The 19,485-nt window shown below is 41.3% G+C and overlaps 1 protein-coding gene across 1 annotated transcript in view; it reads right to left on the bottom strand.

The window, feature by feature from the left end:
* ryr2a (ryanodine receptor 2a (cardiac)) overlaps nucleotides 1–19,485 on the bottom strand; it is a 259,999-nt gene that overhangs the window by 93,394 nt on the left and 147,120 nt on the right. Inside the window, exons 34-48 of the mRNA XM_078163436.1 lie at nucleotides 18,482–18,641; nucleotides 17,921–18,007; nucleotides 16,689–16,820; nucleotides 15,771–15,865; nucleotides 15,477–15,652; nucleotides 12,550–13,202; nucleotides 9,902–10,102; nucleotides 9,380–9,485; nucleotides 8,541–8,684; nucleotides 7,670–7,797; nucleotides 7,051–7,196; nucleotides 4,771–4,885; nucleotides 4,281–4,413; nucleotides 2,795–2,898; nucleotides 2,264–2,399 (exon numbers count right to left, since the gene is read on the bottom strand). Coding sequence (XP_078019562.1) covers nucleotides 2,264–2,399; nucleotides 2,795–2,898; nucleotides 4,281–4,413; nucleotides 4,771–4,885; nucleotides 7,051–7,196; nucleotides 7,670–7,797; nucleotides 8,541–8,684; nucleotides 9,380–9,485; nucleotides 9,902–10,102; nucleotides 12,550–13,202; nucleotides 15,477–15,652; nucleotides 15,771–15,865; nucleotides 16,689–16,820; nucleotides 17,921–18,007; nucleotides 18,482–18,641 — 2,516 coding nt within the window. The remainder of the gene's footprint in view (nucleotides 1–2,263; nucleotides 2,400–2,794; nucleotides 2,899–4,280; nucleotides 4,414–4,770; nucleotides 4,886–7,050; nucleotides 7,197–7,669; nucleotides 7,798–8,540; nucleotides 8,685–9,379; nucleotides 9,486–9,901; nucleotides 10,103–12,549; nucleotides 13,203–15,476; nucleotides 15,653–15,770; nucleotides 15,866–16,688; nucleotides 16,821–17,920; nucleotides 18,008–18,481; nucleotides 18,642–19,485) is intronic.

The following is a 19,485-nucleotide window of genomic DNA, read 5'->3' as shown; positions in this document are numbered from 1 at the left end:
AACAACTGTTAAGAGGAGACTGCGCCAATCAGGCCTTCATGGTCAAATAGCTGCTAGGAAACCACTGCTAAGGAGAGGCAACAAGCAGAAGAGATTTGTTTGGGCCAAGAAACACAAGGAATGGACATTAGACCAGTGGAAATCTGTGCCTTGGTCTGATGAGTCCAAATTTGAGATCTTTGGTTCCAACCGCCGTGTCTTTGTGAGACACAGAAAAGGTGAACGGATGGATTCCACATGCCTGGTTCCCACTGTGAAGCATGGAGGAGGAGGTGTGATGGTGTGGGGGTGTTTTGCTGGTGACACTGTTGGGGATTTATTCAAAATTGAAGGCACACTGAACCAGCATGGCTACCACAGCATCCTGCAGCGACATGCCATCCCATCCGGTTTGCGTTTAGTTGGACCATCATTTATTTTTCAACAGGACAATGACCCCAAACACACCTCCAGGCTGTGTAAGGGCTATTTGACCAAGAAGGAGAGTGATGGAGTGCTGCGGCAGATGACCTGGCCTCCACAGTCACCGAAACTGAACCCAATCGAGATGGTTTGGGGTGAGCTGGACCGCAGAGTGAAGGCAAAGGGGCCAACAAGTGCTAAACACCTCTGGGAACTCCTTCAAGACTGTTGGAAAACCATTTCAGGTGACTACCTCTTGAAGCTCATGGAGAGAATGCCAAGAGTGTGCAAAGCAGTAATCAGAGCAAAGGGTGGCTATTTTGAAGAAACTAGAATATAAAACATGTTTTCAGTTATTTCACCTTTTTTTGTTAAGTACATAACTCCACGTGTTCATTCATAGTTTTGATGCCTTCAGTGAGAATCTACAATGTAAATAGTCATGAAAATAAAGAAAACGCATTGAATGAGAAGGTGTGTCCAAACTTTTGGCCTGTACTGTACATGCATTTAATTTTAAAGCCTAAGCCTATTTTATAGGTATCTGCTTGAAAATTGCATACCCATAATGAAATGAAATATCTTTGCAACCACAAGGTCAATTTGAATACTTTTGGTGTCACGGTAAAGGAAACACTTGTGAGATTTGTTAAGATGTGTAAATATCAGTATATGTGTTATATGTGAAGAGTAGATAAAAATGGCACACAGCACAAATGAAACATTTTGAGGTTCGTCTAAAAAAAAAAAAGCATTTTCAGGATGAGTATCCCTTTGGAATGATGCAGCTGCAGCTCTAAACCTCTATCAAATCATAGTACAACATGTGAACATTAACTCTGCAAAGGCTGATTCTGATAAAGTGAAGCAGAACAATATTAGATAGGTTTAGGACAGAAAATCCAGGCAAGCTCTCCAAAATTGTACCATGTTTGCATGTGATTTTTGTCATGTACAATCCTATATCTTTCATTTTTTTGTTTCTGTAAATCCCTAATGATGTTTAGGATATACACATACAACTGTCTGTTTCATTTTTTGTTTTTTTCCCCTCTATTTCCCACTTCAAACTGACCAATACACACATACTACATTTGAAACTGAGTTTCTATTCTGAGCTTTGGAGGCCTGTATCTCCGTGACGGCTTGGTCGATTTGAATGACTGACACCTTGTTTGATTCATTACAGCCAATAGAATGACGCTATACCCAAACAGAGTCAGCACAACGCGTTGTGGGGAGATGTCAGCTGCTGTGAGTGGTCATTGTTGCTTATCCCCAGAACCTCCGGCCGTCAAGTTTTCCGCCTGGATTCATTTGAATGACGGACAACATGTCGGTCAATGGGAATGAAGCGTGATTTAAAGGCAGAATGAGCTTTTCACGGCAAAAACAAGGTAAGAGAAATATTACAAATATATTTTGGCGAAAAGATTTCTGTTGTTGTTGTTCTTTGGCCTCTATCTCTCTGAAGCTTTGGTGTAGCGTGCTTTGGCGTATATGTGTGGAGTCTCAGCTTTCATTTGAGATTAACGTCGAGTGTTTTGACTATACCGAGTGGGTCAGGATATCGGTGCTGTAAGGAGTTGGATTTGTTGTTGTTTATTTAGTTGTTGTTTGAGCTGTGTTTGGGGCATGTAAAAATGTTTATTACAGCCTTGTAGCCCAGGTTCTGCTGTTTAATTTGATGTGTAACATCACTATATTCTTCGTGATCAGTGCATTGTTTCACACTGTGTTTGCATAGTCCCTCTCTAAGTCCTTAGTCTCTTAGCTTAGAGACAACAGTTTCTTTTTGAAAAGAACAGCTTTGACTCTGAGGAAAAGGGACTTTTGAACTGAGACAGTTTCAATTTTTTACCGTTACAGAAGACAGCAAAGCGCAGGAAGTCGAGGTAGCGTTCACCCTCCACAGGGTTCCAACCAATGTCAGGGTATCCTTTACGCACCAGCATTACACAGCTCTGCAGCCCACAGCCAGCCAGGTACTGGACTACCTGCACAGGCAGACAAAGTGACACATTTTTACACTGCATGATTCACTACATCATCTCATCAAATAATGTAAAAACTCTAACCACATATGAATGAGTAACAGGTTTATTATTGGAAAAAAAAAATGACCAAAAAAAGCCATACAAGTGAATTTATTTTTTCGTTGTGTGTGTGTGTGGGTCTGATATACATGACTGGTATATACCATACATAGATTCTAATATGAAGTCCACTTCCATTTACTGTATATAGCTGGTGTACACTTACTATAAGAAACACCTCTCAGAATAAAACAATACAAGTCAGCATCAGCATAAACTGTTGCCGAAAAAGTAACAACATTTAATCAACAACTCTCTAACAAAGCTTCAGCAAAAGCTGGGTTAAGGTTTGTCACCTTCTCCAGGTCAGGCTCTCTTAAAGCCAGGGCCAGTTCATTATTATCCATGACTGATGCTGCAGCCACATCCAGAGGAGTAGATCCTCGCATGGAAGGAGATGCTGAGGAGAGGAGGAAAGAGAAGGAGAGGAAAGGGGAGGAAAACATAATTAATACAAGTACACCTAAGAGGAAAGGAGCCTATTACCAATAAAACAACAGAGGTGTATCTGTAGTTGCTTCATGGATGCTGCCGTTACCTCAGCCATTAACTGGATACACATTTGCTTGGTGAAAGTGTTGTTTTTCCTGCCAGCCTCACTGAGCGACTGACAAAGTGTTGTGGTCTGTCTGTGTGTCTCAAATCACATACTTCTGTCCTAAACACTTAATATTTTGAGTGCAAAAGTGACACTGCATATGCAGAGTACTTCTGGTGCACTCAAAACGGTCCAAAAGTTGAGTGTGGAATGATGGAGGCTTCGGCTTCTAAACTTTAACAGTCGCCATCTTTGAGATGTAGTGGAAGCCTCTTTTCAACTTTTGACATGGTGGCTGGAGAGAACAAGGAGCCTGAGCTGCCTACAGTGAACACCACCACGTTATACAGATTTAAGTTACATGTTTTTTGCACTAAGTACCAATAGTGTTGTCGAATAGAAGCCATCAGTAATGTTTGTTGGATCTGTAATGATTTGGCACCATGAACAACAATGTGGGTGCTATCGTTAGCTTGTTAGCTAATGTTAGCATTCACTAGCCAGCTAACTTGCTCCTAGCCGGGTCATCCCTATGTTTCCTGGGTTCTATGTTCCCCGCTTACCACCCAAAAAGGTTCTATGTTTCCCGCTTGGTTGAGCAAGGAACACAGAACCTTTTTTGTGTAAGCGGGGAATATAGAACCTTTTTTGCAGGGTTAAGTGGGGAACATAGAACCCGGGAAACATAGAACCCGGGAAACATAGATACGCTCCCCTCCTAGCTACGGTGGCACATTTTAAGCAGCACTGATATTGTGGCGTGAGTTTTGTTTATGTGTGGGCAGACATAGCAGTCAAATGTTGGTAATAATGCTCAGCTGTCTCTTTGCAATTTGCTGTTTACCAAGAAGACAAAGAAGAAGAGGCAGTTAAAAAATAAAAGGACATTATTACTTCCAGTGAGTGCAAAACAACAGGGCGCGATTTGAGATAAGGTACTCTCCCAGCACAAGTGTTCAGTAATTGGTTGAACACATGAGCCAATGCAGGACCAGCAAATGCCATATTCAAAAAATTTTAGCTGTGTAAATAACAGACAAGACCAAACACAAACAACAGCTCATAACAACAAAAATGTAAGAAAACACGGACAAACGGAATGACAGTGATGTCAAGGCTTTACTGTGCGTATATGAGACAGGGGAAATACAGTGCAGTATGACTTCTACACCAGCCACAGAGAGCTCAAGGGAGAAGTAAAAATGACAGAAGCAGAAGGTACACTATAAATCACACATACTCACCAAGGCCAACACTGCTGTTCTCCAGCAGGTAGCTGAGGTGGTCAAACATAGCTTTCTGGTTCTGACGGCTGATTCGACAGAAGTAACAAAGAAAACGACAGCAGTTGGCCACCATTTTAGGAAAGGTGATTTCCTGCAAAAGAGACTTAATGTCAGACAAATTTAGGCAGCAATATCGTATTTTCATCATAAATGGTATATTGTCCATAAAATTCTATCACTTTATGTATTCATTTAAATATCTTTGCACTCTCAGTAAAATTTTACAAGTTCTAAACAATCCAGTTTTGAGACATCCAGACATCTATTTTTAGACAACGCTGATACTTAATGCCAAAAACAAGAGATAAACCACATGTACACAAAATGTATGAGAGCCACATTTGTGATTCAGTTAAGCTGTTTCTGGTCCTGGTTTCTTTCAACATCCTGATCCAGCTTCAGTACTTCAGTATATTTTCCGTCCCTTCAGCTTATACATACTTCATACCTTGGAGTCTCCTCCACTGAGTACATTGACCATGACCTCCATGACAGTCTCATGCATCCCCAGAGCTCTCATCAGGTTAGGATGTTGGTAGAACACCTTGTTGTTCATGATATCACTGTGGAGGAAGGGGGGGGGGGGTGTCAGAGAGAAGTGAAAGGTCAGCTTAGTTGACTAAGCATTTTATACATAGTATATTACACTTAAAGTAGAACAGAGTGACTTAACATAGCATATTAGGGTTGTGCTACATCTTAATCCAACAATTTTTGCTTTTGTCTTTGTATTTTGCAATGCTAAGTATTTAAATTAATTCCAGTGTTACAAAACTGGTTGGTATTTTGTATCTCTCATGTATTGCATGTATGGATCACAGGGATTTCTCCTTAATGACAATTTACAACAAAAAACATTGATCACAGAATTCCTCACATTCATTGATTCCTAACAGTGGAGTATCTGTCAATGTTTTTTTGGGGTATTTCAGATCTAATTGTTTCATTTTTTTAAAGATGCCAGACAACTGGTTCAAAATATAAACCATATCCTCTTCATTGTTTTTCATTATCTTTCACACTTGTAATTCAGTCAGTTTGGTACAGACTTAGGGAAAAAATCCATAGTTGCCTAGCACCCTGTATGTATTGGCAAAAAGGAGCTGCAGCACCTTCTCTAGAAAAGGGAAACCGGGGACCCCTCCTGGAGCCAGACCTGGGAGGGGAGCTCGCTGGTGAGTGTCTGGTGGCTAGGCCATGACCCCTGTGGCTTGACTAGGCACAGCCCAAAATAACTACATGGAGCTGCTGTCCTGTGGGCCCACCACTTGCAGGGATAGGTTTTGGGATTGGGTGCATGGTAGGCAGCAGGCAATCACAGACTGGCTCACCTCTCTGGTAGAGAAAGAACTGGAATTGATTCGGGAGGTGGAGCAGTACCAACTAGATATACAGTAGTTGGGCTCACTTCTACCCATGGCACTGGGTCTGGCACTAAACTCCTGGAATGGTGCTGGATTCTCACCTTTTCCGGAGTGTCCAAAGTGAGAGGCGCTGGGCAACTGTGGGGATACTCATAAACCCCTGGCTGAGCACTGCTGTGTTAGAGTTTTCCATGGGGAATTATAGGGTCGCCCCATGCCATTGCGAGTCACTGAGAGGAAGTCTGTGACTGTTGTTTGTGCTTATGCACTAAAAATCAGCTATGGGTACCCAGACTTTTTTGAGTCTCCAGGTGGCATCTTGGAAAGGAGAACCTCTGGGAACTCAAGTAGTCTAGTGTACTCTAGTCTAGTATACTCAAGTATAGTTCTACTAAGGGACTTCAACGCTTGCATGGGTAACGATGAAGAAACCTGTAGGGAGTGATTGGGAGGAAGGGCCTAAAACTGAGTGGTGTTTTGGTATTGGGCCTCTTTTCTAGTCATGGATTGGCCCTAACAAACACCATATTCGAGCATAGGGTGATTCATAAGTGTACTTGGCACTTTGACCACCCTAGGCCAAAGATCGACGATTGACATTGTGGTCGTATCATCAGATCTGCGGTCGTATGTCTTGGAAACTCAGGTGAAGAGAGGAGCAGAGGTCTTGATTGATTGCCTCCTGGTAGTAAGTTGGATTACTGGGCAGAGAGTGTGCTCCAATTATCAATCACATTGCTTATTCTCCCTGGAAAAGTTTATTTCGAGGCACTTAAAGGAGGCTCTAGCCAAATGTTGAAACCCCAGATCCAGGGGAGTTATGGGAGATTGCCCATCTGGTCTATATGTGTTTTGTGAACTTGGAGAAGGCTTAAGACCAAGTCTCTCATGGAGTCCTGTGAGGGTTAGGGGGTTGCTCTTGTATGAGCCATGTGGTCCTTACATAACCAAAGCAAGAGCTGTGTCCATATTCTTGGCACAGTGTCAAACACATTGTCAGTGGGTGTTGGCCTCTGCCAGGGTTGTCCCTTGTCATGATTCTGTTTTTGATATTCATGGAGAAGATCTCAAGGTGCAGCCAGAGGGAGGAGACTGTGTTTCGCAATTGTGCTGATCACTTATGTGTTATTAGACTAAACTGCATTTTACTACACGCTGTGCTGAGACACACATGAAACATTTCTTAACATAACATGAACATATTTCAATTACTTATTGGTTTTATGATAGGTCAGTATAGACATCTGTCCGGGTGTTCTAACCAATAGAAAGTCACTTGAAATATACTTTTAACAAGACAGAGGAGTGGACCAAAGAATATCAGAATCAGTGTTCAGGAGCTTGGCAGATGAGTGTGTTCTCACCCTAGCCCTCGGATCATCAGTTTCTCCTCCTCTCTTCCCATACGCACACTCAGCAGAGATCTAATCTGACCCAGAGCAGCCAACAAGTTGATGGTGTCCTCAATCGATACTGAATTTATAGTGTAGGTCTTCGGAAGGGCCCGCACCTGGACAAATAGAGACAGATTCATATCTTTTAAAACTTATTGCTAAGGTCGACACATTTCCTTTACTGTCAGAGACTTTATATTAATGTGAGAAGCTGTAGAGACTGCAGAGTGAGTAGGACTATTCTGTTCACAGTGATCATACTTAAAGAGAGACCATGCAACAGAGTGAATTCTTCTTACAGTTACTATGATTTACTCTAACCAGTTATACTGTTCCTTTAAAGTCATATGTTAGTGTTACACATACTTGTTGAGAACATTAATTTAATAATTGTCTCACATCTGTCTAAAAGATATAACATTTTCCTTTCCTTCCTTCTTGGATGTTGCTGTTATGTGGTACTGTATGTGCCTTGACCATCAGGCCCTGCGGCACCCAATGTATGTAATTTTCTAATGTAACAGTGTAAACAGGGTCTTCAGTGCTATGGTGTTTCTACTAAAAGGAATACACACACATACAAACCTACCTGTCCCCCAATGCCATCATACTGGCGGTGCAGCAGGACAAACATGGCTCTGACAAGCTCTGGATCCTCAATAACTGACTCCTGAGCCCAGCGGACCATCGTATCTGAAATCAACTGCTGTAACGTACCTGAAGAAACAGAAACACAGAGAAAGAGTTAGGGAATACTGGGGGACTGTGGGCTCATAATCAGAAAATCTTATGTATTCTCAATTTTAATTTTTTTTTTTTTTGCATATTTTTCACTTCACTGGGACTTATGAACTTATGAACAGCTCATACACAACACAAGTTGGAAATAACGGACTAACAAGAAGAAATTATATATTTATAAGGCTGCAGGTGCATGAAGAACATATAGACACAAATGACGTTTTTTTTCTTTGAGAGAGAGAGTGAGAGAGAGAGAGAGAGAGAGAGAGAGATGGGAAGATAGATAATGAACAAACATACCAGGTGAGTAAGTACTCTTGGAAGACAATTTTTTGAAGACAGAAGAAGACTTCTCCAACAAATTTTCCAAATTCTTTGACTTAATGTTACCAATGGGAATCCTGTTCATCCATATAAGAAAACCCTTTAAGTGCTGGTGGAGTCAGTAATATTTGTAACCTTCCACAATCAGGGAGTGTCTGATGTAAGATGTAGGTAATGCTACAAGAAAGGTCATGGGGTCATTCAATTTAAAAGGACTCTTCCATCAGTCACCTGAATGTACTCACCACATTTCATGGACATCTGATGATTTCCATGACAATTTATGAGACATCATCTGTGTGATGCCAGTTTTTTTCCCCTGAACCTAAATTGTCAGATGTTCACATGTACACCACCTCTGTCTGTCTGTGTATCAGGTGGTGCAGAAGACTTACTGGGTTTCCTGTCTTTTTTCTCCTTTGGCAGGTTAGCCATCTTCTTCTTCAGGTAAGCCACTTTCTCCACCAATGAAATGAGTCGACCTCGGATGGTGAAGTCACTGTCACCATCTATCCCTCTCTCCTCATCCAACTCTATACCTGGCCAAATGGAAAAATCAGTCCACAGCGCATACTGTATTTTTGCAGTTAATGAATATACAGTAGAGATGCACCCATCACTTGGCTGGTGACCTGAACAGGCAGATTTTCAGCTTCATCAGACATGACCGCTGACCAGTCACTGTAAGATATAGCTGATCCTGTGCACAACAAACTTAAATGCATGCGCTGCACGACAGTTTTCATTGTGGGCATAGCAGCACAGACAGTAATTGACTGTTGTCACAAACCATTCTCATTCCCATCAAATACCTATGCTTTGTCAGGCCCCCTCATTAGTGACTTAATTTTTTAAAGCAACTAATGCACTCAAGTGACTTTTTTGTTTCTTTTAGATTTTTTTTATTGGCTTTTTGCATTTATTTGATAGAACAGCTTATGACTGACAGGAAAGGGGGAGAGAGAGGGGAATGACATGCAGCAAAGGGCTACAGGTTGGAATCGATCCCAGGCCGCTGCAGTAGGGACACAGCTTTGGTACATGGGATGCCTGCTCTACCAGGTGAGCTAGTGGGTGCCCCATTAAGCTACTTATTAAACTAACAATTGAATTTTCCAATAAAGAAAATCAGAATGGGCCCAAATTGGATTTGGCAGGTCAGACTTTTAAAAAATCTGAATTATTTTAGTTAATGTTTGGTTAGCTGTGTAGTTGAAGCTGAATGGTAGTTTACCACAGTGTCTCATTAGGTCCTCATGAAAGTCGAGCAGCTGTTCCCGGATGTATTCAGGACAGGGACAATCCTGCTTCTCATCCTTAAAGTTCAGCAGCATGTTGATCTGCAGAAACACATGCGGGTGTGATTGTGATACAATTCTTGCTCATTAAATGCTTCCACAACAACTGCTACGATTACATCACAGAAATCCAACATACATCTCTTCATAGATTTGAATGTTGGGAGCATGTTCCAACAAGTGTGTAGAAAAGATGCTATTTGACTTGGGGTCTACATTGTGTTTCAGTATTCATGTCTCCACCAACACTAGGAGCCAAAGCAACACAGAGTGGAAAGTTGTTGAGTCTGTTCCATGTAAAATGTCTTTAAAGTCTCAGCTTTCATTTCACTTGATTGTCCGCTGTTCTTGAATACAAATTGTTATTCTCCAATCTGCCCCAGTCTCTTGTACAACCAGTTTCTCTGCATGGTTCTGTCCTCCAACCCAGACCCTCTCTCCTTCAGTGTTGTTCCTACCTGTTCCTGTGGAGGAGATCTAAACTCTTTGGTCTTCTTGGCAGTGAGGGCTGCAGACATATTCAGTGCCAGCATCACCTCATTGTAGCGGAAGCGCTGGTTGTCTTGGAGACAGGCCACAAAGTCATCAGAGAAGGCCACTACCGCCTCTATACGATGACGTACTTGGCAGTCACACAGGTACTGCAGCACGTGGCACATCTGCACACACACACACACAGATTACAAACATATGTTCGGTCAACTACATATTAACGATGGCAACAACTCTTTAAGATACATTGCATCCCTATGTCATCAAGCTTTGGTGTCACTGTCATTGCATGTCCTTACAGATTTAAAATTATTTGTAATTGCTCACCCTAAAGAGAAAATGTTGACATGCTACTTGGCTTCAAAGCAAGGACTATTGCAGGACAATTGTGCATCTAGCTGATATTTCAACATACACACACATGACACATTTCATTTCACTGGGTGTCCACCCTTTGCAGGCTCACAAAAGGACAACCAATCGCATCTATCAAAAGAATGCATCATACCTAGCAAAGGGGTCAACCACACCTCTTCACTAAGGTCAAAGTTTCTGACCCTTCCTCCCTCAGAGTTCCTCTCAGAGCTTTCCTACATCACTCCTAAGCTTGGACTCCTTACTTGAAATTTTTAAGACAAGTTAGGAGCTCAAGTTCTCTGAATGTTTGTGAATACATCCCAAAATGTACTGTGATTTTTGAGTTATTTGTTGTTTTCTGTAACTTTAAATGCTTTGCACAGTTCATCACATGTATGACTTAAAGGGAAGACTTGTCAACTTTGATGTGGATGTCCAGTCAGTTTTGATAGCAAATGTATTTAATTGAAGCAATAAATTCCTCAGTGTGTGCTTAATTGACTTCACAAACTACCTTTGTTACCAACAGCAACAATGGGATCCCAAAATGTGTATGCAGAAGATGTTATGGCCAGTGGGGACTCTCCAGAACCTGAGCTGCCAAGAGAAAAAACACAACTGGTTGGGCCTTTGTTCAAATTGCCCTCAGATGCCAACAGAAACTGAGTCATCATTCTGCTGTATTGAATTTCAGCGTGGGCACATTTTTATTGAAAGCTTGTTGCCGACGCCAGGAGAGCCCCAAGAGAGCCTGTGTGTGCATTTTTATGCATAAAAAATGTGTTCCTCCCTTGAACAGAGGTGTTGGAGACCATCTTCAGGATCCCAATTATAAACTGCAAAAGACAACTAAGACCAGCAGGGCATACAGGGCAGAAGACAATGGGGTATTTTTGTCACTTAACGCAGCATATGTCCTATGTTGTTTTGCTATATTTGTGTGTTGTTTGGGCATCAGAAGCTAGGGCATTCATATTTGTGAACTTTTAAAAAAGGTGAAGTCTGCACACTGTTATAGCTCCTCAAATGTTTATTGTAAGGATCAACGTTTCGATCAACATAGATCTTTGTCTACAATGTTTCGATCAACATAGACAAAGGTCTATGTTGATCGAAACGTTGATCCTTACAATAAACATTTGAGGAGCTATAACAGTGTGCGGACTTAACCTTTTTTAAAAGTTTGCTTGCTTGTTGGTCCCGCACCTGTGATACTTTGGATGTGCGTGCTCTACCCTACTTTGTATTCATATTTGTGAAAACATGGATGCTTCACACACATCAGCACAGAAGATCTATACAATCAGCACAGTTTCAAGGTGGATACCCACGATTAGTGCCACCAATTCAGTATCTGACCAAATGTTTTATGAACATTATGATGTCGGAGAAGTTGACCTTTGACCTTCTGGATATAAAATGTCATCACTTCATGTTATCCTATTAGACATTTGTGTGGAAATTTGTCATAATTAGCATATGAATTCTTGAGTTATGGCAAAAAAAACAAAAACATGTTTTGTGAGGTCACAGTGACCTCAACCTGAGACCTCCAAATTTGATTCAGTTTATCGCTGAGTCTAATTAAATGTTTGTGCCAAATTTGGAAAAATTCCCTCGAGGCCTTCTTGAGATATCAATTTCACCAAATGAGACAGAGGTAAGGTCACAGTAAGCCTGATCTTTGACCAACAAATTCTAATCAGTTGATTGTTGAGTCCAAGTAGATATTTGTGCCATATTTGAAGAAATTATCTTAGGGTGTTCTTGACATATTGCTTTCATGAGATTACAGCAGATGAGGTCACAGTATGCTTGACCTTTGACCAACAAATTCTTATCAATTCATCCTTGACTCAAAGTGGATTTTGTGCCAAATTTTAAGAAATCCTGTCAAGGCATACTTGAGATATTGCGTTCCCAATAGTACGACAGACAAGGTCACAGAGACCTTTTACCTATGACCAGTTCATCCCTGAGTCCATTCAAGAATGGGACGGATTTATAAGCTGAAAACATAATGCCTCCAGCCACAGCTATCACTGGCACGGAGGACTAGTGAGACCACACAGTGAAAAAAAAAAAAAACACATTAGACTACAGTGGATTCTACACATAATTTCTATCGTCAAACTTGTGGCTCGCTTTGACATTGAAAATGATTTTAAAAAAGCACTGTGTCACTAAATAAACCAGTAATCTGATATAATGAACAAATGTAGCAGCATCAACAAACTCAAGGTTTAATGAGCGTCACCTGGAGTTTTACAGGCTCTGGTAGCTTCATCTGTAACAATCCTTCTTTAGGCATATTCCTCCCTCCATCCTCTCCTCGTCCCTCAGTCTCCCCCTCCTTCACCACCTCCAGCTCCATGTGCGTGTCCTCCTGCCCTTCCCGTCTTTCAGAGAACACAGATGGTTCAATCAGTCTTAAGATGTTCTTTAGATCTCCACTTTGGAAAACTCCCATGATAAGCAGAGTGTAGAACAGCTTGATGAGGGGGACAAAGAGAAACTCAGTGCTGCCTCCTATTGGATCCCGTACGTGCATGCTTCCCTCCCGCACTGCCTCTGTTAGCATCTCAATGGTTTTCATTTTCAGTATATCTAAGGGGAATTCAGGGCTGTATTGGAAACAGTCCCCTGATCCGTTGTTGCCGTTATTGCGATATGATGGTCCGGTCCCACACACAAAACTTGGGGATGAGAAGTGCATTCTGGGTCTTAGAGAGGTGCTGAGGCCAATGCCTGGCAGGCCATGTTTCTTCTTCTCATCTGGAAACAGGGTGATGCTCTTGGTTTCTTCTGTCATGGGTACAATGTACTCATTGTTCATCATGAGACGAGCCGTGGTGTAGCTGCTCAGGTGGATGTCAATAAGGAGGTCATAGTAGCCTGCACGCAGCAAACCTGTGGATGAGGCAGAAGCATAATTAAACATCAACATTCAACAAAAACATTTACCTTAAAACATTCTATTATCTATCTATCTATACGGAAATATATCTTTATCTACTACCAAGTATTGTGCGTGTACAGCAACCTCCAGGGCTGTAAAGTGAAGTCAATGCGGAGGTCCCAAAAAGAGAAATTCTTTAAATGGCCACTTACCGCCATTTCCAAAAGTCAGTCAATCTCCACAAACCCCCATGTTAAAATGCCCAACCTTACAGCAGAATTAAACATGTTTACAGCCTGTTGCAAAAAAAACAAACAAACAAAAAAAAAAACAAAACAGTATTATTCCCTACAGCTAATTTTCCCATTCATGTCACCTGTTCACAGGTGAATTTTTATTTAATTCACTTGCTTAAATCTTATTAAGGCTTAAAGTTACGCACAAGGGCGTGGCCACTTTGAGTTACAGGTCTGTTAACAAGTCTCTACCATGGCAACAATATTGGTTATGTAATGTGACCATGGGCGGCACGGTGGTGTGGTGGTTAGCACTGTTGCCTCACAGCAAGAGGGTTGCCGGTTCGATCCCGGGTGTGGGAGCCCTTCTGTGCGGAGTTTGCATGTTCTCCCCGTGTCAGCGTGGGTTCTCTCCGGGCACTCCGGCTTCCTCCCACAGTCCAAAGACATGCAGACTGGGGACTAGGTTAATTGGTGACTCTAAATTGTCCGTAGGTGTGAATGTGAGCATGAATGGTTGTTTGTCTCTATGTGTCAGCCCTGCGATAGTCTGGCGACCTGTCCAGGGTGTACCCTGCCTCTCGCCTGATGTCAGCTGGGATAGGCTCCAGCCCCCCCGCGACCCTCAAGAGGATGAAGTGGTTAGAAGATGAATGAATGAATGAATAATGTGACCATGAACTAACTCAAGGTTTTAAGTTTTAAGTTATTGTAATATTTTGGTCACCTAAAAAAGTCTAAAAATGCTAAACACAAACCAGTCCACAGAGTGACTTCACGGTGGCCAGTGGTCTACATGTGTCTGTCAAAGCCTGATATATCTTTCTCCTCTTTGCCATAGAGTTCGACTTTCCTCCAAAAACTATTAAAAACACATCATTGAGCCACAATGTTGCACTAGTTCATTGGCATGAACACACATATTTTATTACATACAAGTACTCACTACAGCACCAAATGCTGATGAATCTGTGATTGAAAATAGTCCTGAACACACAATATATTTCCTCCTGTTTGAGTAACAATTGTTAAAATTACCGTGTTTAGCTGTTTAAGGAAATTATTGAGCCTTTAAATGGAATCATATATTCATAAGCCATTTTTAAAGATTCATGTCTTCAGTAAGAACCAATGGGCACGGTGCTGAGAGCCACAGACTGAATAGGGAAGTTGGTAAGTTTTGAGAACAGTTGAACACATTTCGGCTTGAGTCATGTGGGATTTGTTTACAATATAAAGTACAGAATAATGTGAACTTTATCCTTTAAGTATGTTTTCCTCTCATTTAAAGAGACTTTCTAGTGTTGTGTCTTTACATTGTAGAATTACCAAAAGGATCCGAATACTTCTTTCAGCTCTTCCTACAACTGTGCCACACTACATTTGAGGCGTAAATCACAAGTTTCATCACAAAATGAGATCATATATTGATACTTTAGACATATTTGTTGATATAAAAAAGTCTACCATGATACAATTTCATTTCAGTTCAGTTCAGGGGCCTGTGATCAATATGAGACGATATCAGTAAATATCTTAATTGTCTTCTTCACGACTGCTTGCAATCATCGGCCTGGCGCTAGGCTGTTAGCACTGATTGAATGTTTAAGAGAGAGGTGTGCTTGGATAAAATTGGTCCACTTTGCATCTATAATATTGGACCGTTGATTAGTGAATTGATATATTGATCCAGACAGATGTATTGTTACACCTCTACACTACATCATGCAATAATGATCCATAAGTGACTGAAATCTCAGTTTATAATAGAGTAAACCAGGGATATTCAACTTGCTTTAGTTTGGGGACCACCCGGCACTCTATCAAGCACCATATTTGTCCCGCAAGTTGAGTATCATTAGAGTGTGAAATTTTTAGGGAATAGAGTGAACGAAAGAGAGTGTTTGGAAAAAGTCTTGGTCTATCCCATGATAACACCTGTGACCTATGGGCAGGCCCTGAGTATTACCTGACCTCTACTTAATATTCTGGGACAGACTTTAATACATTACATGGATTTATTCTTTCTATATGCTGTGTGTGTGTTACCTGGCATGTACTTATTCTCTATAGCCTGCAGGAGCTGTGCTTCGTCTACGTGGGAGCAGAGGGCATGTGCCACCCGGTTGTTTCCCAGAGCACAGATTGCTGAATACAGTCTGAGGGTATGGTAGTGAAACTTCAATAAACCTCTCTGTTCTGATAGCTCCAGGATATCCACCGACCTGGACAACAAACAGAAAGACACCACATGAGACACAAGAGAGCAGGAGAATGATAAGGTGTGTGTGTGTGTGTGTGTGTGTGTGTGTGTGTGTGTGTGTGTGGCTGTGGGTACTTCACTTGTTCTCCTCAGGTATGTGCAGAGACATAAACTGCAGAGGTTCGTTACACTGGACCAGCCAGCCGTGTCTGTCATTCACTCTGGATGCTGACACCTGAAGAAAAAAAACCAAAAACAAATACCTGTTAGCACTTCTTAGACAGCATACACTACATTAAATGTTGCTTTCCACCCACTCTGTGGCAGTACACCCAGTATACTGCCCACACAGTATGGAACAGTCACTGCGCTGTCTATCAGAAAAGCATCAGGTGGGCTTGCACAGTAAACTGGAAGCCATCGAACTAGAATTTCCACCTTGTTGTATACAAAGTGTCATCACTTTATCCTTTTCGATATTTGTGTGAAATTTTGTCATACCTACCTCATGAATTCCTGAGTTAATACCAAAGACATGTTTTGTGAAGCCATAATAAACTTTGATCACCAACTTAAAATCCATTCATCCTTGAGTCCAAGTGCTAAATTTAAAGAAATTCCCCTGTGATGCTTCTGAGAAATTGCATTCACAAGAGTGGGACATACAGCCTGAAAGCATATTGCCTCGGTACCCGATTGTTCTGGTGCACAGGCATAAAAATCAGTAAGGCAATAATTTTTCCTTTTCAAACCAAGGAATAGTTAATTAAGTGTAAGAGTAAGTAAGATGAACTTCTTAGAAGAGACTTGTGCTGCAAAATAATTTAGAATAGAAGATGGAAGTTGTCCCAATTATGACATATATGTATATATATATATGTGTGTGTGTGTGTGTGTGTGTGTGTGTGTGTATATGTATACAATTATTGATTTACACATTCTGCTCAGAAGCCACTTGCATTTCTCTTTTATATCCCTAATGTCATCAGCCAGATCAAGACCACAAAGAAGCCACAAAATGCAGACCTACTGTAAATAGGGAAGAATTGTTACTGTACCTTAAGGAAGTGGTTGGGGACACGACTCCATAATACAGGAGTGAGAAACTGGACATGTAGCCGTGGTGGACACTGAGGCACTGGGTTCTTCCTCTCACTCTTAAACAGACCAGCTGACAGAGGCATCACATTCTGACAGGAAACAGGCATATTACTACATACTACATCACACATGACAAAGCTGGACAGACCAAAGAGGTGGTCATATGGAGGCAGCACAAAGTGTCACTAAGCCGACATCAAACCAGAAAGATGTTACAAATCCTAATAACAAATTAACAGGAGGATTTAACTAGAAATACCACTTTGCAGTTGTATGCCTCTGTAAACCAGTCAAGTTGCACTTACAGTTTATATCCACGTCTGTGAAAACATGGATGCTTCACATACATCAGCAGCACAATAGATCTATACAACTAGTGCGGTTTTAAGGTGGACACCCTAGATGTCACCAATTATGTATCTAACCAGATATTTCCCCTTTTGTTCCTGAGTTATGACGTTGAATAATGGCCAGAAGAGTGTTTTTGCAGAACATTATAATGTCACAGTGAGGTTGAGCTTTGACCTTTTGGATATAAATGTCATCACTGCATAATTTTACCCTATTAGACGTAGATTTGTGTGAAATTTTGTCATAACTATATCAATTCTTGAGTCACAGCACAGTGGTCACAGTGACCTTGACCTTTAATCACCAAATTCTAAACAATTCATTTTTCAGTCTAACTGGACTATTTTACCAAATTTGAGGAAACTCCCTCAAGGCCTTCTTGAGATATTGTGTTCACAAGAATGAAAAGAAAAAGAAAGAAAAAGAAAGAATGACAGATGCAAGGTCACTGTGACCTTTAACCACCAAAATCTTATCACTTCATTGTTGAATCCAAGTAGACATTTGTGCCAAATTGGAAGATTCCCTGAGGGCGTTCTTGAGATATTGCTTTCACAAGAATGGCACAGATGGCGTATGTACAGATGGATGGATAACCCAAAAACATAATGCTTCAGACCACGGCTATTGCCAGCACAGAGGCATAAAAACAAGTCTCAACAAGCAATTCTAATTTTGTTGTGTTTCTTGTGTATGTTTTTCTTAAAACTTTAGAATTTCAATACCTTTATTATGAAGCAGCAACACAAAATCCAGGTAATGTGTCACTGAGATTAAAAGCTCCCAAAGCTGTGTGTGTGTGTGTGTGTGTGTGTGTGTGTGTGTGTGTCCGTCTCACCTTAATACGCCCCAGTTCAAACTGGAAGACATTGGGGCTGGTGGCCTTGGCAAAGACTGCTGGGAACAGCTTAGTACTGGGCTCCACCTGCGGAAACGTGGAGGTGCTTAGCAAGTTACTTACGTCCAAGTGACATTTAGTAATCTAGCCTGCAAAATGCAAGATGTGTTCATAAAGAAGGTTAATGAAAATATAGGGGGTTACATCAGGAAACCAAAGAATGTTTCCCTTTTGTTTGAGTTTTTCTTAAAGGAGAACATAGCCATATGGTGACCAGAGCACATGTATGCTGTTGCTGTAGAAAAACAAAGGGGCAGTTTGGTTTCTGCTGGACTAAGACATATTGACTAAGATGGGAATATTGTTTCAATATAGCTAGTGCCAGGGTGTAGGAGTGAGAGGGACTAACCTGAGAAGCAAACAAAAAACAGGAAAACAAACACAAAGCAAGGCAGAAACGAAGGAGGCAACTTCTGGTTTAATAAAGCAAAATGAAAGAAATGAAGAAAAGGAAACAGGAATAAAGGCCCAATCACCCGTAAAACAATATCAAAGATTTACCTGGTAGTATGTGCTGAGCTCTTTGCTGTTGGCTGTGAATGTCAGCAATCCATTTGTTGTGTCAACCAGACAGCCAATCTCTAAGCCGTTGTTGTTCCTCCCCTGACCAGGACTGCTGCTCTCTCCAGCCCACACCATGTAGCAATTACTGCGCTTTATACTGGAAAACACACACAGACACACCATATAACAGTTACTGCGCTTCATACTAGAAAACACACACAGAGACAATGTAACAGTTACTGAACTTTATACTGGAAAACACACACATGTAACAGTTACTGAACTTTATACTGCAAAACACACACATGTAACAGTTACAGTGCTTTAAAGACCCTTTTACTGTTAGTAAACAGTATGAGGGTTTTTGGTGGGCCCGGCTTCCCTGGAGGCAATTCTCCACAGACATTAGCTAGCACTAGCCCAACAACAAATTATGTTGGCTTGTTCCAGACAATGGAGGAAGATGATGCAAGTGGTGCATTCTGAAATACTCATTCTGAGTGCCGGAGTGCACTTCATTTTAGCATGGAGCATCAGACTGAATTTATGAATGCATCATATCAGGTCATTCACTCTCCGTGACCACAAGTGTTACTTGAAAAGGTAAACACTGACCAGTGGGACCAGACTGGTCGCCCATATGCTCTCACTCTTATCTGTGGATGGATGATTTGACAGAATTGGGATGGCTGGCTTTGTCATTGATTACTATGACAATCTTACAAAGGAGGATGACACTTCAATGGTTTCCTCCAATTTGTTTTGCTACCAAAGCTAACATTAGGTAATGCCCTAAGAAGTTAGCATCCAATACTCCTTGTAATACCTCCCAAATTTCTGATTAGGTGGACATGATAACCCTATACAAATTATTTTTGTTGACGGGCAGTGGCGGCTGATATGCAATAATAATAATTTAAGTTTTGAGCCATGACTCCTTCTGTTCTGGTTCCCAGTAACACAACAACACGGCATTTTGTCTTTGTAGCCTACAGCCCCGT

Source organism: Epinephelus lanceolatus, chromosome 21 (assembly GCF_041903045.1).
Source record: "Epinephelus lanceolatus isolate andai-2023 chromosome 21, ASM4190304v1, whole genome shotgun sequence".
Taxonomy (NCBI): domain Eukaryota; kingdom Metazoa; phylum Chordata; class Actinopteri; order Perciformes; family Serranidae; genus Epinephelus; species Epinephelus lanceolatus.
The sequence above is the reverse complement of the archived record's forward strand: the minus strand, read 5'-3'. Positions and strand labels throughout refer to the sequence as shown.